Genomic DNA, 25,211 nt, shown 5'->3' with positions numbered 1-25,211 from the left:
GTAGAAAAAAAAGCCTGTATTTTTTGTGAAGTTTTATAGTGCTGAATATTTTAAGGTCTGAGATAAGAGATCAGATAGAAAAATCAATAAAGATGAGAAAATGATTTAAGTTTATTTAATACAGATTTACGTAGGTATTAAAGTAAGAGGGAATGTGAATGATACTTCAAGAGCTTTGATAGATACGGGTGCACAACATTTGTACATTAGTAAAAGATTAATAAACAAAATGAAATATCAATCTGTACACCAAGAACTGATAGTACAATACTCTGTTTGGAAGAGTCCAAATGGAACCAAAAGAATATCTATGTTATATGATTAGAATCTGCAGTTTAGATGATATTTGTTTATACAATTTTATAGCGTTAAATTCAGATGTCATTTGCCAAGCAGTAGTACCTAAAACCTCAGGAGGAATTTGGTCAGAGGACCTTAAAAAAATGGGAATTAAATTGACTGATGAAAGTGAAGGACCTATAGGCATTCTTATAGGTGTTGACATTGCTTTTTTGGAAGATTATAATGGGAGAGAAAAGAAATTTCAAAAACCTTTGGTTTGGTCACTGGAAACCACGTTAAGATACAGTGGCAGGAAAAATCGGTAATGTTGTATCTGGAGGTTTGGACAGTATCAATTTACTGTGCTATGAATCTCATGTTTCTAACTTATGGAAATTAGACACCACCAAAGTAGAAGATCCTACATTATCTATTTCCAAGAAAGACGAATGGTGACTAGTCGAATGTCAATTTCAAGATACAGTAAAAATATCAGATGAAGGAAGATCTGAAGTTAGTTTACCCTGGCTAGATGAGCACCCTAAACTGCCATGTAATTTCACAATGTCACGCCGAAAATTGGAAAATACAGTAAATAAGTTGAAGACTTTACAATTGAAGAAAGAATATGAACATGTATTTTTATATTGGAAGCAGGAAGGAACAATTGAAGAAGTTCCATTCAGTAATTGGATTAGAGAAAATTATATACCTCACAGGCCCATTACTAAGGAATGAAGTTCAACACCCTTACACCCAGTTTTTGATGCATCAGCAAAGGAAAAAGGGCAGTGTTCATTAAATAAATGTTTAGAAAAGAGCATAAATTTGGTTGAGCTCATATCCAATATACTATTCAAATTAGAGAAAATCATGCGCCTTGCCGTGCAAGGCGCATGATTTTCTATGATTCTTGTGGATTGGAAATTGAGATGAATTAAGTATTTTTAGTCATAGGTGGGTTAGTATTTGGAGCCCATTTGAACCTGCAGCTCATTTAAACTTATGACAATAGTGAATTATCAACTGGACACAGCCGAAAAAGGTGTTGAAGCAGAATCAGAGTATTATTCACTAGACAGTGTTGAAAAATTACATATTAGTTTTTATGTTGATAACTGTGTTACTAGTTTATCTAGCTTACCGGCTCTAAAGAGAAGCTACAGTAATTTTTGAAGTTGGAAAATTTGAATTAAAACAATGGGAGTGTACAGGATCTACATCCACTATGGTCTCATTATTGAGAATAATCAGAGTTAAACAAAAGGACATTCTAAAAATCAATCCAGTTTTAAGGTGTGCCTTTGAAAGTAGTAACTAGATGAAAATTACCTTTTTTAGCTCAGCAAGTATATATGATCCTTTAGCTTTCTCTGCACCTGTCAATGAAACCTAAATACCTAATACTATTTGATTGAATATTGTTTTGTTAATTTGAAGTTTTAATTAATTGTAGTTATTTTGATTTAGTAAAATAATGATTTGTTTGGAAAGGTTGTAAAAATAAATTTTAAATGAAGATGTGGTCTTTGTTAAATTGGATTGCTTCGCAATCGAAGGTAGATGCGTCAGACCATCAATAACACTGGGGAACAAAAACAAATTTTTTTTGTCTCAGGAAGAACAGTATGTGATTCTGATAGTAGTTTTTCTATTAATTAAAGTATGATATTGGCATGAGACAGGCATTTATAATTTCAAGCATTTTAATACTTTCTGCATTCTTAACTACACAATATTCAAACATTTGACTTACCTAGAAAGATAGAAACTATGATTTTCTGCTATATTTCACTTGTGGAGCATCCCTCTCGATGGTCCAACAATAATCAGCCAGCATATTAGAATTTCATTTGCCTTGATACCTCAACCAAAAATTAATAAAAATAAAGGAATTAATCTACACTCAAAGAAAAATAAAAATAAAAGAAATCAATAACAATAAAATCCAAAATTACAAAAAATGAAAACAAAAAATATAAATTTTAGCCAATAAATCAAAATAATAATGTAAATAAACAGAAAGCAAAACTAGCAATAACAACAATTTCAGCTTTTCCATAGTTGAAATCTCTTGATGAAAGTGTTCTCTGTGCTCATCACTCACTGCGTCAAGAGTTTCCAGAAAGACATCTAGGTGCAAATGCAAGTACATATTACAACCCAAATTTTTTAAAAATGTTATCAGATTGTTGGCAATATCATGGTAATTTTCTGCCTTTCGATTACCTAAAAAAACTCTGAGAAACTTTTTTGAATGCTTGCCAAGCTGTTTTCAATAGTTCCTCAAACTTTTCGTCGTGTATTAGTTATCATATTCGTGGACCCACAAACATTCCTTCTTTAATTTTTGCATCACTGATTTTAGGAAACTTCTGTTATAAGTACATGAAACGATGAGTATTGTCCATGGCCTTGATGAAATTCTTCATTAATCATAGTTTGATATGTAATGGAGGTAGATACACATTTTTAGGATTACAATGGGTCATGTTTCACATATTTCTGTTTAGGAATGTGATTCACGTTTAGATTATTCTTTTCTAATGAAATGGACTACTATCCCATTCACACAAAAAACAACAGTACTTTGTGTAACCAAGCTGCAAACCAAGAATAAGTCCAATTACCTTCAAATAACCACAAATATTCCATTTGTACACTGTATATTGAAGCTTTTCCAATATAAATTTAAAGTTTTCATATGTTTCTTTCAAACTAGAAGAGTGAAGCACAGATACTGATTGGAATTTATTGCCATTATTCAGAAGCACAGCTTTTAAACTAACTTGAGGAATCGATAAACAAGCGCCATTCTGTTGGGTTACGTTCATTACAGAGTGTTTCCATAAGAGAAGAAATGTCATTTCAAAGTAATAAGCCATTTTCTTCAGAAAATAGTTTTTAAATTCTGAATGACGATTATGATAAGTACATATCTTTGTATTCTTTTGAAGAAGATTCCATCCTTTCAGCCAGGAAGTAAGCATTTCAGACTGTTTTTTGGATAATTTTAAATCTCATATGAGATTAAGATTTTCGTGAGTCAGTAAATGAGGCTCAGATGAACTGTTTTGTTCAAAAGTTATATCACCAGAATCTGTTTCTTTTTCTTCCGTACTTGCATCAGACTCTGAGCTTTCTTCATCTAATGTCACATGTTCTGGAAGCTTTGGTATGTGCAATTCTTCGCAGTCTCATTGCAGATTGCAAGTTAGGGTACACCACTGTATGTTTTGATTTTGACATAATCCCTGTAATGTTTGTTAAGCAGAAATAACAGTCAGAAGAGTGATCTTTGGATTCCCTCCAAATCATAGGAATAGCAAATGGCATGTGACGTATGCCATTTTTCCATGCAGTGAGAAGCGTAGAACACAATAAACAACAGATAAGTGGGGCACAGACCCTTGTTTAGTCCCTGACTTTACACCCAAAATAAAGTTCATAACACTTTTTTACTAATGGAGTAAGGTTTCACCTTTGGAATTTGAGCATCACTTCACCACATACATAAGAAAAATTGTTAGGATGATTTAAACAAACTCTACTTATTTTGTAACTAACAACTAATTAAAGAAATAAAGTTGTAATTATGTAATACATAATAATTCAGACACACAAAGCACTCATGATGACATGTTTACTGGTTCACTACTATCTCACAACTGGCATCGTTCTGATGAATATGTACTACATTAGATCACGTTTGTACATGTCTATAAGCATGTATGTACATACAACAGTAGCAACACTACCCTTTCAGTTAGCTCATTTGGTTCCATCATATTTACAATACTGTAGGAGCTTTTACTTGACAGTGGACAAATGGATGGAAAAACGTTTTGAAATATTTAAAAAGATTAAAATAATGAAAAAACTGTGGGTGATGGAGAAATTCTGAATACATATTTGAAAACAGAATAAAAAACTACATTTAGTATTACACCTTTTGGTACTTGTGAGACAAAAGGTGTAATACCTTTGTTGGCAAAAGTCATGTTGGCAAGTTTTCTAGATACATAATCAATGTCGCTATTTGCATCATGATCATTGGTAAGATTGTTTCTGTAAACAATTGACAACAAGTTGTTGTGACTTTCTCAATATGTTTAATGTATATTTGTGAAGCAATATTTATCTTTATTAAAACAAACGTTAAGTCATGTTAATCATACATCCTCAGTATCCCATAATTGATGGAAGTAATTTGTTTATATAATTCAGTCCTTACACATTGTGGAAATTATGGGTAACATTGAAAGTTGGAATTACGAGGTTATTTTTTGGTTTGTTTTCAGCCAGTATAATATACAATGTTGTGAGCAGTTGGCATGTAATATTTGTAAATAATAAAAAAGCAATAAAAGATTAAACGTGATTATGATTTTTGTACGCACCAATTAGTATGATTTATCTATTACTATCTTGTCGCATTATTAATTTAGATGAAGTTCTTTTTTATTTGTAGATTTGTTTCATATTTAAAGATTACTGAGATTTGGTGTGTTTATTATATTTTAGACAAAACTTATTATCAGTAACTGATACTGTAGAGATAAGCTGCTTTAGTTCACCATGGATGATTTAATAAATTTGAAAATAACATTACAAAAAGAAAGGAAAAAAGTTTTACTTCTTTTTTTCTTTTCTCAGAAAAAACTGGATTCTGATTAAAGAACTCGAAATAGAGAATTGTGAATTTTTTTACAAAGACTAAATGTATATGTAGCATTTAGAGCTGATATTAGACAATATGTATGTATACTACTTAGTACTAAAAATTATTGCAAGTTATTTTTATGCGATTGTTACTGTATTGATTTTTTAAATCTTTCACAATATATAGAATGATATTATCATAATATTTATTTAAATGAACAGAATGGAATAGTATTATTTCCATAAAACCTATTTAGCTAAGCAAGTACTTAATTTTTTGAATAATCTTATTTGTTGCAGTTGGTTTTACCAAAAACATTTGTTTGGCGAGAAAGGAGACTTGCAATAACAGTTGTAGCTGATAGTGAGCTTAGGGTTTTGTGAGATTTTTAAATTAGTACTGTATAAACTGATATTTTATTAATTTTAAAGAAGTATATATAAATTAGTATTATATCTTTAGGTATTTTTTATCAAATGAATATTTATTAATTTATGATAAGATAGAAAGTAATGCTAAGATAATCCTTTTATATGTACAGTATTCTCTTAACATAATATTCTTTCTGTTACAATTATTAAGACTTACAGTAAGATAGTATATCATATCATGTACCAAAAAATATTATTGCTCACTTAGGCTTACTGTGTGACACCTAAATCTTGTCAAAAGTCAGGGATTTGCATATTGTCTTTGGCACTAGCTTCCAAGATTTACGCCTGTCTCAGGAATTTTCTGCGTCACTCCTTTACACTTTGGTGCATTTGAGTGTGTACACCTCATTATATAATATTATCTTGGGCATTTTATTGAGAAGGCACGGTACGCCTAAGAAAAAAACAGATTTTTTTTTTATGTTGTGAATGTACAGGTTTAGAGAGGTTGTATTTTTTCATGAGTAGTACGAAAGTAACATTTATAAATTATAAATTTTTAAAGGATTAATTAAATAAGTCTTATTCTCCATGAATAACAAAATTTTATTTTTCCAACTAAAGTTGTCATTTTATTTTGGTCATTGATATTTAATGTCAGTATTTTTCTGGGTTTTTAATAACTTAATATATATTACTAAGTAGTTAGTAAATGTTGAGTTTGCTTGAGCAATATCATTTTTTGGTAAATAAACATTTATTGCCAAGCTTTATGTTACTTAATAATAATGTTAACAACAGTAATAACAAACAGTAAATTCTTGTGTTAGACATTGAAGTGCTTTTTCATTGGTGTCAAAGGAATAAAATTTATGAATCATGTCTTACAGTTTTTGACAATGAATATGTGTGATGTATTTAAAACATTATAGTTGCAAAATATAATATTAGTAAAGTGATTCTGATAAAATATTATTAAAGATTACAATATATTATTTTAAAATCATTTGTTATTCTATTGGAAAGAAAAAAAGCACAGTTATATTCCAAAAGTTATTGTGGCAACCAAACTGCGCTATCATTTAATATAACTACAAATAAGTTAATTTCTTCTGGTTGCAACTTTCTCTACATAATCTTGCAGAGGTAGTTGCTAAGCATTTCACTACTTGGTGAATGGTTTTTTCTGAAAAAATATTTCATAATGTAACACATACTCTTCCACTTCCTGAATGTGGGTATTGGTTAAAGTCAATGAAATTTTTTGTATTTACATTCCTGATCTCATTGTACACTCACCATTGATTGATATAATGATGCTGCCTGGGGCAATCCTTAACAATTATCACTGCATTGGATTTCTGCAGACCTACTGTCTATGGCAATAAGGAGACACTTCATTGTTTACCAATTTTCTTCATCAGATAACTCGCTGTTCATGAGACTAATATCAAACATCAAATTTTCAATGAGCAAACTAACATTTTGCTATGAAAAGGTCTCCCTAAGGTAATTATTCCAATTTATTGACATATTGTGATTAATAGGAGCTTCCTGTTGACAAATTTTGATGTGACCAGCTGTAAAAGACTATCTGAATAAAAATACTTTTTCCAAAGGCAGTTTGGATGGTTATAACTGCACATATGTGCCAACTCCTCCAATACAGAAACTTATTTTCCAAAATGTTAAGACTAGGCAGATTTGCATAAATGACTTTGTTGTCACCAAGCCAAATACTTGCAGTAAGTATTGATATTACTGCTTGAAGATCAAAGCAGACAACAGACATTTTTTTTGTCGATCAGGATTGGCAATTTCAGCATCTCATAAATTTTCCTCCCTTGACAATTTCTTTACATGTTTCATTGTAATATTGTTATCATCATTTACCTCTGTGTTATTACCATCTTTATTAAACATAAATTGGTCTTAAAAATTCAGAAAGAAATCTTACATTTGTTCTGGAAAATGTTGTTTTGTGTGCAAAAAAATTTATTTTTTTTACATTTCTCCTGGGTTTAACCTGTACATGTCACGTAATTTTAATCCACCATCTGACTATTCTTTTTGACTACTTTTTCTGCAACAGTGTTTGGGGAACTTGCACTAGCATATTATAGTTACAATATATAGGATAAATTGCTAGCTTAAAGATAGTGGTCTGCTTTCAAAATGTTAAAAATACTTATGTAAATAACAAAATAATTTTTTTTTTAATTATGTATTTTAAATCCATTATTGGTTTTTTTTTTTTAAGAAAGCCAAATCATTTTAATTTGGTATGTTTAATGAAAATGAATACTTGTAGATTACAATAATACTGCCATATATTTTTAAAATAAAATAGAACTTACCTCTTGATCAGATAACATTTTGGAGATGTATTAATTGCACATACTGTAGCTTATCCATTCTACTTGCATAGCTTTCAGATTTAGCTTTAATTGCCATTATAAGTATTAGCAGATGATCAGAATACTGCAAATTAAACACAATGTCTCTCCAGGTGTGAAGTAGGCATGGAGATTTTGGGTTTATTTTCTATCATATAGTTACAAATATTTTATCTTTATATAGAATTAACTTCCTTATCCACTTTTACAGACAATAAAAAGGCTTGTTTTTTGTATAGAAATAAATTATTATGACAAAAAGAGCTTCTTCAATAACAGAGATATCTTTTCCTTTCTCCCCTTACTGGTTAAAGTTAAGACTTATCTTCGTATTGCACCAAGAAAAATTATAAGAGATGGTAAAATCTCAAAATTGATTTTTATTTTTAGATATATCTCAATGTAAAATTGAACTAACATATTTCTAATGAATGTGAAAAGAAAAGAAAAATGTTAAAAAAATATAATAAATTTGTATTCAAAATTTTGAATGTATTTTTTTAATACAAGTTTTTATAAAAAAATAAAAAATCAAGGCAATATGACATAAGGATTGAAAAACATCCCTTGATTTGCAGGCTGTTTGATTACTCTGTTAGGTGGTTTATTTACTTATAATTGATGAATTTTATAACATGAAAAATGCCTAGCCTAGCCTGACTGGGATTTGAACCATGTCTTTTTGGATAAAAGGTAAAATGTAAAGGTTTTTGGGTGAAGGTTTCACCCTTCACTGTGGAGGTTACAAGTCAACATGTGTAGTGATGTTCTTATCAGATTAATAAACCAACCACGTAGTAAGATTAATTGTATAGAACTTGCCAATTGGGTGATGTCTTTGAACCTTAGATTATCTTCAAGCTTGAATTTTAATAATAACCTAATTAGTGCAATAATATTTTTCAATATAAAAAATAATAATAATAGATTCTTACATGTTTTTCATTTTTGCATCTGATCATTAACGAGGATAATATATGAATTCTTTGGCTGAATACAGTCTCTTAATTAAATTATAATTTTCTTAATTATGTACCTCTTAAATTATTCGTAAACTTATTTGATTGTATATTATTTTATATTTGAATTTAAATTTCTAAATTTAATACTGTATTAAATGTTGTTTTTTTATTTATTTTATCACTATTATTAAAAATAATTGGTATATTCTTGTGTGATGACTTAAATAATAATATTTATTTTTTGCAAAAATTGCCTCTGTTATTTTTATTAAATTAATTACTTTTATTTTTAAGAAAAAATGAATATATCAATTGCATTTGTTTTATTTGAAAACAGTAATTTAATATTAGTTTTAAAAGCTCATATTTATATATCATCAAAAAATGCAGACAGACTGTTAATTGTCTTCAATAAAAATTATATGTGTAGTCCTTGCTCAAAATAGTTTTGCAAAATAAATCTGTATAATCAAAATTTAAATGCTCAAATTTTTACTTGAAACTTTGGTAAAATAATCCCATATACATACTTAGAGATTAAATGCTTATTTGATGATTGGAATAGGCTTTAAGTGCCAAACTCTAATATTTTTAGGAAATGCAAAAAACATATAGAAAAAATATAAAAATGTATAGCTTTAATAAGGAATAAAGATTGATGAAAAAATAATAATTTATTCTACATTCATTAAAGGTAGTTTAATAATAAATTTTCATGTAATCATAAATGTTCATTAAAAAAATATTTTCTTTTTCCACTTTATCAAAAATAGGAATCTTAAAAGTTGTTAGATTGACTGAATTTAAGATTAGTTAAATGTAGGGAAGATCTTTTTCATAAGTAAAATTGCTCATACACAAATCATAGCCTTATGAGCATTATCCGGAACAAATAAATTAATAGTAGTTCTTTAGTCATCAATAAAATATCTATATTTTTTTGTTTTTATAACAAAACCTATATTTTTTTAAATAATACTTTATGAAAATTATTTATATTTTTTGAAAACTTTTGAACTTCAATTATTTGAAAAATCTGTACAGAGAATGTTTACAATATCTTTTTAAAGAAAATATGTTATTTTTATCAAGTATAGTTATAAATTTTCTTATGTACTTCTACACTTAACAATCAAATCTCTTGCATTATATAATCATATATTTTAAATCTGTAGCTTCTGCAAATGAATAATTTCAGTAGTATTTAGAATGACGTGAAATTTCTTTATTTTATATTCTATTTAATGTGTATTTTTTTAATTATGCACTGTACTGTTCTTTAAGAAGCACTTTTAAAAAAAATCTGACTTTTTAAACAAAAACAATATTGTACCTGTTTCTCACAGTTTGAAATTTTTAAATTAATTTATCAATCTTAGTAATGAACAAAAGAAACTTGGTCTGTTAAGTTACTTTTCTGTGTTTATTCCATTATTAATGCTTCAATTGCACATGAAATCATTGCTGTACTTGTTGAGATAAATTTGTAGATTTTTTATATAGCATTAATCAAATTTTTAATCAAGTTTTTTTGGAATTTGCATCAAAAGAAATGAATGATCATAATTAAAAAATATTTTATAGAAATTGATATTTTTTTTAAATCTCTTCATATGCTTTTTCTCTTTTCTATTTATGTCATACTCGCACTTTTTACAGTATTATTAAATATTATTTGTTATGTATGCATTTTTAGTATAACTTTAATATTTTAGTTTTGTTGTTACAAGGTCTTTAATTTCTTCTTAGCAGTTTGTAAAGTTCATAGAATTAAAATAATGTGAAATTCTCTTATATTTTAGATACTCATATATTTATACAAATTTTATTTTGATGATTTTATTGAAAATTATATAATAAATTTATTTATACATGAAATGTTTAAAATTATTTTAAAGAATCATTTTCTATTTACAGCTCACCTTTTCATCAGCGGTTTTCTTATTTTACATTTCATTGCTTATGAATTACATTATTTAGAAAATAATAAATCTTTGAACTTTTAATTTCTCTAAATATATAATTAAAGAGAGTTTAGAGTTTCTGGAAGCCTACCACTCTGGGAAATTATTAAATCAGTCTTTTGAAAAAGGAATTTTTCTGTTAAGATATAAGTATCTTCCCCTCCACTCTGTACATATAGGATATTATCTGATAGTTTACCAGTTACATATGAGCCTTAATTTTCCTTGTCAGTGAAATGACAAAATTGTAGATGTAATGTAATTTTTTTTTTTCAATTTATGAATTCAACTGCAACATTAAACCTATGAAAACTTTTAAATAGCAATCAGTATTAGTTGTATATATATAAGTGCTACTTAAAATACATAAATTCTACTAGCAAAAATTGTCCTTCAAAGGTTTGTCAACATCTGGATCAAAGAAGAACTATTAGAACACTGGACAACATCTTCATCCATAGAAATAATAACATTATTAAATTCAGAGAAATAATAATAAACAACCTTAACAAAAAAACCTCAATCCAAACTAGAACAAACAAAATTAGCTAAAGTACAAAAATTAACCTAGAATACCTACAATAAAAATTGTCTATTCATAAACACAAAAATAAGACACTACAACACAGTTACAAAACTGGAAGCCATGTGTGCAGCAGAAATACTCTTCCACCTGAATAAACAATGAAAGACAGACTGTAAAATCAAAAGAAGAATAGAAAGAACATGCATCAACAAAAAATACAGAAAAAAGGAAGCAGTGGATCGTGCCCAACAAAATCTTGTATAAAGAACCCATCACTGATGCGCAAGAAGAGACTAGGATTCTTTGGACACATCATGAGGATTCAAGATTTGAGACTTCTGAAACAAGTTCTGATTCCAACAGGCAGCGATCACATACAGTCTCCATTACTCTATGCCATACAGGTGCCCCTTATAGGAGAATAGACTCGACCACTTGAGCATAAAGTCTTCTTTTGGATGTTCGTGGGCCTGACACCCTACCCATCAATCAACCTAGTTCCTAAACTTGTCTATCAGTACACAGACAAACCTCATTAGCTTGCCTCATAAAAGACCTCTGGGTGTCCATCGAGATGCCTAAATATTTCACAGCAGCTGGACTTCCACCCAGTGCCCATCCACCCACAGATCTATCTGGGGTCTTTTCCCCGTCAAAGATACTACACCTGTTTTTTCAGGGCAAAGGCTCAAACACCTGTCATTCAGCCATACCAGTATTTTCCTGATTGTCTCTGTAGCAATCTCATTTACTTCTGAAATCCTTGCCGTTACCAAAACTGCAAGGTCATCCACATAGCCAACCACTGTTACTTCAGTGGGAAGTCTGTGCTGAGCACCCCATCATGTACAAGGTTCCTCAAGATGGGACCCAGCACAGACGCCTGAGGAACCCCACTCGTGACCCTAAATCTAATGTTGTGTTCTCCTATTACATAGCCTGAGAACCTTTCGTTCAAATAATGTTGAATTAGTCTTTGCAGTTAACCTCTGATACCCCTGTCTCTTATTGCATCAAATATTGCTTCCCATTTTAAAGAACCAAAAGCATTCTTTACATCAAGGGTAACCAACAGTAGAATCAGCCTCATCCTGTAAGTGTCGGGCGCTGTTTTTTATGCCCACTCCATATTACTGCTAGCTGCATCAATTGCCGATCTGTTTCCAAGAAAGCCATATTGGTAATCATGGAAACCTCCATTGTCCTCTATTGAGAACTCGTCTTGCTACCAATCTTTCAAGCAATTTGCTAAAGCTGTTCATCAACAAGATGGGTCTGTATGCCCCTGGTTCATCAGCCGTGTTCTGTTTTCTAATTTTCTAGTCTCCTTCCATGTAGAAAGTATAATTCCACTAAACAGAATAGAATTCATTACATCCAGTATAGCCACTGGCACCACCTCTAACATGATTTTAACAACCTCCACAGGCAGGTCATCCAGCCCGGGACTCTCTAATTTCATACGCCTGCCTGCCTCTAAGAGCTCCTCCATCCAGAATGGCTGTATATCCTCTACTTCAACCATTTCCCATGTAGGAGCTGGGGACACAGGGAACAGGGCAACAATGCAGGCCTCTCCTCCTTTGAGAGGCCTGCTCTCCTCTGAGAGCAAAGGTAATTTCTTGGTGACCTAATAATAAATTTGGTGACCTTGTATTCCCATTCCCAAGGGTCACCATCAACCTCGGCTTCCAAACCTTTCACATCTTCTTGTTTTCCTTTATTTTAAAGCTATAATTGTTCTGGCCTTCACGTACTCAATGTGCATCTGCTACTTCATCAGCAATATCCTGCCAAGCTTTTCTCTGATATCATCAAAGTGCCTCCCATGCTCTTCTTCAAAGTATCACAAGGTCCTGGGACCACCAATATACGTGTCTATTGTGGGGGTGAGGCACCACCACCTTAGCTTTGGCACTTTCCTCACTCACAATGCCAATAAATTCTTTTGGAATTTTATTTTCCCAGCGTCATCTGGCAATAGCTTCTGCAAATCTCTTACAGCCCAAAAAGACTTTCCTTATCCATCAATCTCCAGCCTTGGTAGTCCCCAAGATGATCACGGAGAAGAATGCCAGATCCAGTACTGAACTTGTATGGGCCCTTACAAAGGTGTTAGACCCCATGAATTAATCCGGTCTGCTAGGAGGTTGCCCCTAATATTCCTCCTCATACCACCAAACTACGGCGACTTCGAATTAAAATCTCCAGCCAGCAGGATGTTGGCAGCGAACAACCTCTTCTAATACATCAATAACATAACATATTCTTCATTTGAAGTATTTGGGGAGTGGTAGGAAGATATCACTACCACATCCACCAAGTCCTTTCTTTTTCCTGTTTAGCCTCTAGGGATTACCATTCAGGTATTACTTCAGAGGATGAATGAGGATAATATGTATAAGTGTAAATGAAGTGTAGGTCTTTTGTACAATCTCAGTTTGACCATTCCTGAGATGGTGGTTAATTGAAGCCCAACCACTAAGAAACACTGGTATCCATGATCTAGTATTCAAATCTGCATAAAAGTAACTAAGTCTTTACTAGGACTTGAAGAACGCTGGAACTTGTGACTTCCAAATCAGCTGATTCAAGATGTGATCAACACTAGACCAATCCAGTGGGTTTACATTCACTAACTCTGCCCAAACAATCACTGTTGCCACTATCAGCAACCAGGACCTGACATCGAAAAGCCTATTATAGCTGCCATCTGGTTCCGATCCATTAACCATGTAGGTTCAGTCACTGACATTACATGTGGTTCCGAGAGTAATCCTCTCTTATAGCAACCTCCCAGACCACATTCCATCGTCTTGTGGCACCCTCTGCCCCACATATTGCACATAGTTTCAGAAACAGGTGTTGCACTCGATGGTGATCCTCCATCCCACAATTGAAACATTGTCTGGTTCTATCCTTAACATTACAATTTGCAAATACATGGCCAGAGCCCCAAAATCCGTAACACCTGTCTTCATGTATGCTTATGTATGTCTTGCATTACACCCATTCTATTTTCACTCGACTCTCTGTCCACTTCTTGACTGCTCTAAAAGACATTATTAGGGTGGCCTTCTGTGTCAACCCATAGACAGGAGGAGGGAGCTCACCTTAAAGTCCTCTTCCCCTGCAGCCACTGACCTTCTGTCATCTCATTGATGGTGTAATCAATACCACAGATATGTACCACAGTCAGTCTGTCATCCCTTGATCTCATTGATATTTGTTAGTTTTCAGTATTAGTTTCTAATATATTCTTAACAGCCCGACTGCTTTTACATTTGCTACTCTGATTTGTACCTCTTCATTGTTTGGCTTTCTAAGGGAGATGATTTCCTTAACTTCATCCGCCGACACCCACTCTTTCATGGATTTAAGCAGGTCAACGTATGACCGGCCTTCTGCTTTGACCACCAAGGTCTTAGTCTTTCTGTTTACTGCTTTCACTGCAGCTGTGCCTTTCTTAGAATTCTTCATTGTTTCTCCAGTAAAACTAGAGTATTCCCTTGACACTTTCAAATATAAGCAAGTAATCTTCTAGCAGAAAACTCCACCTTACTTCTTGGCAAATAAAAAACCAGGTTATTCACATCCCCCAATACAAGTCTGAAGGTCTTTAGGAAATCAGCCAAAATCTCTCTTTCCTCCTCTTTTGAATTGTAGAAAACTGTAGGAGGGGTGAGGTTGTACGGGGATGCTTCCGATCGATGGAGATCCAGAAAGGGTGGGATCAGAAAAGGAAAGGAATCAATTAGAAAAGAAAATCCTCCTTATAATCACTGCCAGAACTTAGAAAAAAAATAACAGTCACCTGTATAAATGTTGAAAATTTTGTCCAAAGAACTTACGTCACACTCCTGCTAAATCTTCTTACTGAACTTAGAATGTTTAATTGCAGTCTCTTATAGAAATACACAGGCTCTTATGAAACAAAACCTAGAATCAGAAAAATTGAAATGAAAAATTTGTCTGTCCACCAAAATTCGTAAAATTTAACCAACACTTTCCAATCCAGTCCAAAAGCACCAAGAGCAAAAATAAACACGTCCATAAGGTAGAAAATCTCCAACTCAACTCGGAAATATACGTTCTGACTGATTAGCACGTGATGTCTGTATCTTGCGTAACTCAAAAATGATTATCCGTAGAATGTTGAAATTTTGGATTTAGGACTGTTGTAACATCTAGTTGTGCACCCCTCTCCTTTTGATTGCAATCAAATGTATCAAAACTGTACAAAAAAGACCAAAATTCAGATTTTTTGGATTTCAGAGTTTTATATCTTTCCTTTTTTTTGCCCAAAAGTTGTTGGATTTTCGACTTTTTTTTAACTGCAGTAATGAGCCCTCATTGAGAGCTTTTCAAAAATACATCTTAATGGTACTTATTTTCATTGGTTCCAGAGTTATAGCCTAATAAAATTTTAATTAATGAAATATTTGGATCTTACAAAGGGAAGGCACATTGGTTCGAATCAAACTTTATTTCAATTTTTTTTTTTTTAATAAATAATTTATAACCTGCAATTGTAAAAAAAAATAAAAAATTCTTTATTGAATAATTGAAGGATCATATCTCAATTTCAGATGAATTGCAGCAAAAAATATGTAATTTAATAGGCAATCAAAGAACTGATGTGGTGTCCACATCAAGATTTTTTTTTTATGTTTTCATGAATTATTTATGCCATAAACCCATTAGCAAAGGTATGCATACCATGAGTGTAATAACCATAAACCCACCGGGTTGGTCTAGTGGTTAACGCATCTTCCCAAATCAGCTGATTTGGAAGTCGAGAGTTACAGCGTTCAAGTCCTAGTAAAGCCAGTTATTTTTACACTGATTTGAATACTAGATCATGAATATCCGTGTTCTTTGGTGGTTGGGTTTCAATTAACCACACATCTGTACAAGGCTACACTTCATTTACACTCATACACATCATCCTCTGAAGTATTATCTGAATGGTAATTACTGGAGGCTAAACAGGAAAAAGAAAGAGTAGTGTGGTAAACATACAACTTCAAATTCTTTTTCTTGTTACATACCAGGTTTCTGTTTTCATGTTAACATTTGTTTATTTGAAAGAGACGGATTATTCCCCTACCAATAAACCAATATTTTTTTAAATCCAGTTCCATACATCATGGCTAATAAATAAAAATGTGGTGGAAAGTGTGTTTTGATTTTAATTTTTTCTGTTAATTTAGTATAGTATTGTGTTTTTTGTTATACGCTGTTGAATCAAAGCTAAATTTCTTTCTGAGACCATTGGCAATTTTGAACTAAGTCTGTCAATGTTATATAATTCTTTTTACAAGGTTGTGTTCTGCATTTTGTTCTTTAATACAGTCTGTATGTGTGGATAGATAGCTATCACTCTGTGCCAGATGTTTTATTATTGAATTTAAGAGTAGTTGTCAGCTGACAAAGTTATGAATAATAAGCAACATTCATTCAAAAAAAAAAATATATATATATATCTTCAAAATACATATAAAATCCACTACAACTAACACTTATTTGTAATACTTATCACTATCCCACATAAGACAAGATATTTTACAGTCTTACATTTTGCATGTAAAACCTATGACCTTGACAGTAATGTGTAAAGTTTGATTAGCACTTTTAAATTCAACTCTTTTGTTACTTTTTATATACTACAGCATTATAATTTCAGATTGTTATTTTTAATCATACTCAGTTTTATTTTAAATAAAAACAAATGAGTATTTATAAGCTAATATAGACTGTCAGTTCATATGGCTCATGAACCCTCCCACAACCAATGCAGTGGAATGACGGTACCACTAGCTGTACCTCCATAAGTGTACAATCAGTTACACATAAAATGAGTAATCTGCTGCAAACAAAACCTTATTATTCATATGTATGTGCAGAAGTACATATTTTGTGTTAGAAATTATTGATAAAAAAGAATGTGTGTTTATAAATATTAATATTGAAATTTAAACATCTTAAATTAAATGACATGTAATTTCATTATTAATATACAAGTACTAATATTATGTGAACATATTTTTTCAGTTCATCATTATTGTTTGCTGTGATCACTCACAGACATATTTCATGGGTTTTCAATTTTTTAATAGTAAAGCATATACTCGTAAATTATTTTTGTTAAGAAAATTAAGTTACTTATGACTAACTAGTGTTAGTTTTATTTTTGTTTAATCTAATGTTGGTTTGTTTGTTACATTGTGTCTACACTCAGGGAAGAAAAATTTGTACATAGTTAATCTCGCTAAGTTATGGCTAATGTGAAATTTATGATGAAATAGGCAAAAATGGACTATTTATTACCGATCCTAAAAAAATAATAGAAAGGGTTAGTATTCCAACAGGAATTTGAACAAGGTCTATAACTCGATTTAAAGCAGAGAAAAAATTTATGACAAAGTTCATCAATGACTTTTTCTTCACCCAAAAAAAAAATAAGAAAAACTGTTCTACTTCTAGGTTAGATGATTTTGACTAGTACGCTGTTTGCTGTTTACTTAACAATTTTTACTCTCAAGAAAAATTATTCAACTGTTCAAAATTTATTAAAAAAATAAGTTGTTCAAAGGTTTAGCTACATCATTAAGATATATTTTGAAAAAGATAGGCTACAAATTGGCTAAAATTTCGACAAATAAATCAGTATTAGCGTAAAGACATGACATCCAATCAAATCCCGTAAGTATCTGAAAAATATTGGTGAATTCAGAGAACAAAATCATTCAGCTGTGTTTCTCGAAACATTCAGACATATTACTCATTTACAAAACAAAGGATGTACTGAAAAGAACCTGCCTAAGGAATCTGAAAAAATCAGTTGGCAAAGCATCAAGAATGACTATTTTGTACACTGTTGGAGATATGGAATTTATACCACACTACCTTATGTGGAAATCCATGTCAGCCTATAATCATGAAATGAATTTTACAAAGTTGTGTACAGAGAAACTGTCTTCAAATTTGTCACCTAATTCAGTAATTGTGCTATATAATGCTTCTTAACACAAAGTTAAAGAGAACAATACCCCTAATTCAAATTTTAAAAAATCTATATGCAACATTTGTTTAAGTCACATGACTTCCATTGCATGAAACCGATCTTAAAGTAGAACTTTATGAAACAGTTAAAAGAAAAAAAGGTGTCAATTGTTTTTTCAGTAGACAAAACCATAAAAACAATGGTCATGATATTTTACGACTTTCCCTGTACCATCCCGAGCTGAATCCGATAGAATTGATTTGGGCAGATGCCAAAAATTAGGTTACTACTTGAAATACTATATTTATCCCTAAAGATGTTGACAGACTTTGAAAAAACAAATTTGCATCCAGGGGTTTAGAACTGTGGGAGATAAAATCAAACACTTCTTGAAAAAAATTACTGGAATATGCAAGGTTCACTTATGAATCAAATCATTCATAACAAACTTGATAGCAGCAGCAGCAACATGACTTTTACATAAATTGAAAGCACTAATAAATACGATGATGGGAACAGCAAAGAAGCCATGAGCGGTATGGTGAAAATGTAATTGTTCAGATAACTACATCAAAGGACGTATTTATAATTTCAATTATGAATCAAATAGGGAAAAAGCAATTAGTTTCGCATGAATAATTAAACAGCAAATGTTTATAAAAAAAGTCACTTTATTAATCTGTTTATAAAAAGTATAATTCACAGTATTATTGACATCCTGATCCTGTAGGGGAAGACATCCTCCGTTCCGAGCCCTTATGGGCTTTACTGGAAGTCATCTTTGAAACCTTTGCTTTTGACAAATTCCAGTCTGCCACCGATGCGAATGCCACAAGTGACACTTCCATAGGTGTACTACTAATTAATGAACTCAAAACAATCTCACCAAGTGTTAAGCAAGACTGAAAATACCTAACTTACAAAGGAATTGAACCACCTACCTGTAGAAGGTAAAAGTGTGTTCAACACAAAACATAAAAGTATTACATGGAATAATAACAACACAGAAACATTGAAACAAAACAAAACAAGAACAATAAAAACATAATTTATAAAACAAAACATCAACAAAAATAGAATAAAAGAAATCAAAGCAGAGCTCTAGATCCCCTAAGCAATCCTTTTCTTTGCTAAATACACTACAAAACTCTCCACTATTGCCCATTCGGCCTGGCCCCTCCAGTTTACATGGAGATCCAACACCGACCCAACAAGATAAAAGCCGCGCATTAACTCATATTTCGAGCACTCATAAAGAACATGGTAGGTGTCTTCTAATTGTCCACACTCAGGACACACCCAAGAATCTACCAGGCTGAATTTCTGCAGTCTCCTTAAAAGCACCATGGCCGGAAAGAAATTTCATCACATATTTATTAGGATGCACCCAAGAGGTGTCCCACAAACCAACAATATTTGAAGAGAGATCATGTGTATAACGCCCACCATCTGTCTCATCCTACCTGGCTGGCCACAAGGCGTTGCCAAGTTGTTCAATTTCTCAAACTTTATCTAAGTCAACTCACTGGACTTCTTAGCAACATACTGCTGCTGCTTCTCAGATGCAATCAGTAAGTGTATTGGTTTCATACCTGCAATCACCAACACTGCCCCCCTGTGAAATAGTACGGGAACCACCCATTACCATTAATAATATTAGGCATTGAGCCCTTTCATATGTCCCGATAACTTTTATATTTTAGCCTGTCCACCCAAACAGGCACCACATATAGCATAATAGCCTTGCACATGCCATTATACATGATGCTCATGGTCTTAAAGTTAAGACCCCAATCAGGGTTGACCACATGTTGAATACTGAAGAAGGCATTGCAGGCCCTCTACGTGACATATTGGTACTTCTTAAATTGCAGTTTCTCATCAACAAACACCCCGAGGTACTTTTGAATCTGAACATACTTTTTTACACTGCACAGGCCTGCCATCGAAACATGAACATGCTGACTCATTGCCAAATGGCCTTCGAGGAGTATCATAGTGGTCTTTTCCGGGCTAAACATCATCTTGTGTTGATGACCCCACAGCTCAAGCCTGAGTGGCTCGAAGCTCAACCTCTCTTTGCAAGCTTCCTTCGACCAGCAGGAGCCCATTGTCAGAATAAGCCACAATGCAACCTCAGCTGCAGGAGAGAATCAAACTCCACAACCCACAATGGACCCAACACATTGTCCTGAGGACATCCCTTAGACAGCATCTTGCCAACCTCATGGCTGCCCTTGCAGAGCAGCACATCCTGAAGACTTGAATAACTTGCAATTCACTTACAGTACATTTTCTTTTTTGGAGTTGGTAAATAGCAGAAGGCCACCATAGATTATTGAATGCTTTGGAAATGTCGAGGAAAATCCCCAGAACACATTCCATCCCACTGGTTGTTACCACACTTATCATAGAGTATGGCGTCCTCCATACTCTTTCCAGCACGAAACCCGTACTGATTCCCCATCAACAATCTTTGCGAGGTTAACTTCTCATTTATATGCAGAAACAAAACCTTTTCAAAGACCTTGCCAATAACCAGAAGTAACATCAGAGGCCTATATGACAAACTAACAGCAGGATCCTTGTCACCACCTTTAAACAATTTCACAATCCCCATCTTCCCACACAGGGAAGTATCCTCCAAACAACAATTTATTAAATACTTGTGACAACTCTCACATTCACCCTACCGAGTGAACAAGAAGCTCCACCGTTATTCCATCAAAGCCTGGGGCCTTACCCCTACCTAAACTACAGATAGCATGATGCACCACAGCCTGGGTGATCTCTAAGGACACTGTACCCTTGCGGAACTGAGTGACCTGTCGCTGCACCTGCAGATGCAGCGACAGGTAGTAAATCATCTATTATCAACAGTTAAGATTCATTAATGAAATAATAAATAAACTGTAAATTACAATAAATTATAATTATATTGAGTTTTTTGTACAATTGTAGGCCACAATGTTTATGTACCGTTACAGATTGTAATTGTAAAAAACCATATCATTGCACAACTGATTTAGAGTATTATCAATTTTTTGTTTGTAGTGGAGTGACTTTACACAGCTTCCACTCTACACAAGCGATATGAAATTGTACTATCTATACTAGATTAAAGAATTATATCAATAGAGTGTATTTTGTCTAATGGATAGGGTAAGAATATTTGAAAGCCTTTCAGACACATTAAGAAAACATTGCCTCCTCTACAGAAAAATAAAAATGTTATTAAATGTGACTGTAATATTACCAACAATGCCATTTATAATTCAAATGAAACAATAGTGATTTTTTCATGATGTAGCATGGTCTTATACGCAGCTCTTATACAGTACGATATTAATTTACTTTGGTTTATTGAGATATATATTAAAACCAAATCAGTTTAAATTTGAAATGAAATAATTATGGTAGATTATTATAATAGCATCAATAACTGAAATCTACAACAAAATCTACAGTAGAAGTAGTTAACTGTTATTGATCAATAAGTAGTTTTTGTTCAATTTTATTAGAAATGCCTTTTTATTAAATTAAATATAATTTAAAAATATAACAGACTAAATAAATCTCAAGAATAATAACAAAGCTGTTGCTGGTTATTAAACACAGTAATACTAACAAATAAATTATACAATAATGTAAAGGTAACTCTGTGGAACATGTTACTATATACATTGTTTTCAGTTTTAAAAACTGTCATTAGGTTTTGCAAAGTGTAGCACCTATAAGTACTGCCGAAAGTTCTAAACACTTCAGACAAGATTGAATTTTGCATACCTTACATCAAAAATATTTCTGCTTCTCAAAGATTTTGTCCCGTAGAGAACAACAATCTGCGCTACGTGGTATCATGCCCATCTAAGGACAAGAAAACTAAAGGAACCTACCTAAAAGAGGTAAGAGACCCAAAACTAAGAAGTGTAGTACAATTTTTTTTAGATTTGTGCAAAATAACAAAAAATAAACATCTCTAACAATTATTGAATAATTGAAATTCTATTTTTTTCTCCTCTTCGGCATTGCTTGATGTTAATTACAAATACATATATTTTGGTAACTTAAATGCCACATATTTTAAAATGGCGTTGTTTTTTTCACTGAATAATGTACAATAGTCTTTACATATCAATAGTTTTTTGTTATAAAACATTGGAATGTTAAAAACACAATTTGATTGCATGTTGTATTTCTGATTACTCATCATATCAAAATTTTAATACTACGATAAATTAGAGATGGCACAATTACACTAACTGAAAAGAGACTGTACATTTCATTTACTTACACGCAAGTTACTACCATTATGAAGGGCAGGATTGCAACAATCTACTCTCATAAATTCTTGGACTGCAATTCTAAAGTTCATGTTCGAATTTATTGAATATATATATATATATATGTAGTAAAATCTCCTTATTCGCAGAAGTTAGAGACCATAAAATTGCTGTGAATACAAAACGAAATTAATATTCATTTAAGGAAGAATGGTCAGGTTCTAAGTAAAATGAAAAAACATAATGCGTACTAACTTTTGGCGATGTTATTGATGAAATACACATGGCAACATTAATTATAAGCACTGGTTTAGTACTTTATGTAGGTATATACAAAAAGTATTTAACAAAATATACATTACATTTCCTAATTTACTTGTAAGCACTTACGAAACTGTTTGGTTTAAAAACTCACTACAGTACGTACAGTATACTGAATTAAAAAGCAATATTGCAAATTCAAATCATACATTGTAATCATCTTAAAGTCAAGAAAACAGCCTACAGTACTACATACACTACAACTAAAATTACTGTAAAGGAAATTTACAAAACTAATATACAGTATTTTGGATTGCATTTACAAACATTTGTAATTTTTCCTTGTCGCTCTCTTGTTTTTAAATCCGTATGAAATTCTGTATATTCTTGAATGGCATCTTCAATTTTGCACTTGATGAATCAGCATCTACAAAAAACTGGATAAGGTCAAGAGATAGTTTACACCTTCGGTAAGAGTTTTGACATTTAACTGTTTTCTAGGGATTCTATCTTCTACCTCTTCACGTTCATATTCTACCTGCACCATTAAATCTTTTAATATTTTTATTTTTTAATGTCACTACATAATGTAATGTACATGAATACGGAAAATTTTAGCAGCGAATATAGAAAAGACATAGTAAAATATTGCATTGCATATAACGAAATCGCGAATAAGGAGTTTCACTGTATATAAAAAGAAAAATATTTTGGTGATATTCATGCATATCATTAGACTCTGGTGTTACAATTCCAATGTGAAAAAAGTATGAAACACTTCATTTTTTAATCAATGTTTGTATCAATTGTTTCTTCATAAGTGCTTGCTCATTTCAATGATGAAACTTCTGAATGGACAGCTTCCTGGAATTGAATTTTGTAAAAAAAAATAAGAGGGACAGCAAGAGTAAATATTTTTAAACCACCAGTGTAAATAAATTTAGGATTAAATTAGTAATGAATGATAATCAAAAATACAGTTTTTTTTAAAATCAATTAATGCTTTTCCCTTCTATTTACCATATTTAGAAAAAAAAATTAATTAAATTTTTAATAACATATTCTTTGATTCAATTCTTAAAATAATAAAACACACGTTCTTATTTGTGGTTTAGAACTCTCTGTTGATTTTGTTTTCCTTTTGTAAAACTTACTTCTAAACAAAAAATAAATCAAACTTAAATCTAGAGATTCTGGCAACAAATGAATTTTACTTTCTGAGAAAATCAACCAAGAATTGACTTTTCAATAAATTGCAATATTTATTCTAGAATACATGATGGAATATCATCTTTTTTATTAAACATTATAATTCAACAATTACAATGACTTTAACTGGATTTTTACTTTGTCACTCTATTTCAAACAATTAGTTTATCTGTTGATGTTTTAGTCGTCTGATCTTTAGTTTATTATGGACCAAAAGGTGTTTAATATTTCTGACGATTTGAAATTTATTTATAACCTTAAAAGAGTATTCTGTAAAAGAAGTCATCCGCGAGATATAACGAATTTTTAAAAAAAATCTTTTAACATGTACATAGAATTTATTTACACCATAATGGTAAACACATTACACTGACAAATTCTTCGTGACTAGACACAATCAAATGGTATGTAGTATAAAAGACTGTGTGCTCTATCATATTTCCTGCATTCCAGTTACTACTGTTATAAAAAAGCACATAAATATTTTTATGCTGTACTTTTTATTATAAATAAGTATTTTTTTTTTATCTTAAATAAAAACATATACAATTTTTGTAAGTAAAATTAATTAATTTAAACATAAATATGTGTATATATATATATTTACACTGATGTACATATTGAAACATCATTTTATTATTTCAATGTGTTATTATTAATAAATAATATTAAGTTTTATAATACGTACAAGGAAAAATCAAGAAGTAATAAAAAAAAAAAAATACAATGTGTCTATGAACACACTTTAATAAAATCTTAATAATTTTAATTATACCTAAAAAAAATAATTTTATATTAAAATGACAATCTGTTGTAACTTTACAAATAATGTAATACAGTAGTAACGCATTATATAAAAGTTCACTAGTCTATGTTAGTTCATTTTATATATATATAATAAAGGGAATATAATTATATATAATACAATGTTAATATGTTATTTAGAAATTTTAATACACATATTACATGAATAATCTCATAATTATTCCTCACAAAATTATAACAAAGTAATAAAAATACTGACATAACGCATACAACAAATTAATATTTACACTTGCTCCCTTATATTGTAAAAATAATTAAATACCTTAAACTATATCCTAGTAATTTATATTTACAATGTACAATTATATTAACAATAAACAACTCATTTTACATAATATTTCTGAAAGAAATAATTCAACAAAGATATTTCTGTATTATAACTATTTATTTTCTGTATGTTATAAGCATTTTATAATATAGCCAGTGACGGCTCGTGTACAGGCACTGTAGAACTGCAGCA

At 31.2% G+C, this 25,211-nt stretch overlaps 1 protein-coding gene across 1 annotated transcript in view; it reads left to right on the top strand.

The window, feature by feature from the left end:
• Window positions 1-10,548, top strand: part of Su(fu) (suppressor of fused domain protein) — a 35,531-nt gene extending 24,983 nt beyond the window's left edge. The window contains exon 8 of the mRNA XM_075366295.1: window positions 5,245-10,548. Coding sequence (XP_075222410.1) covers window positions 5,245-5,328 — 84 coding nt within the window. The 3' untranslated portion in view covers window positions 5,329-10,548. The remainder of the gene's footprint in view (window positions 1-5,244) is intronic.
• Window positions 10,549-25,211: the final 14,663 nt, after the last annotated feature.

The sequence above is a fragment of the Lycorma delicatula genome, chromosome 5 (assembly GCF_047948215.1).
Source record: "Lycorma delicatula isolate Av1 chromosome 5, ASM4794821v1, whole genome shotgun sequence".
Taxonomy (NCBI): Eukaryota; Metazoa; Arthropoda; class Insecta; order Hemiptera; family Fulgoridae; genus Lycorma; species Lycorma delicatula.
This window is presented reverse-complemented; position numbering and strand designations above follow the sequence as displayed.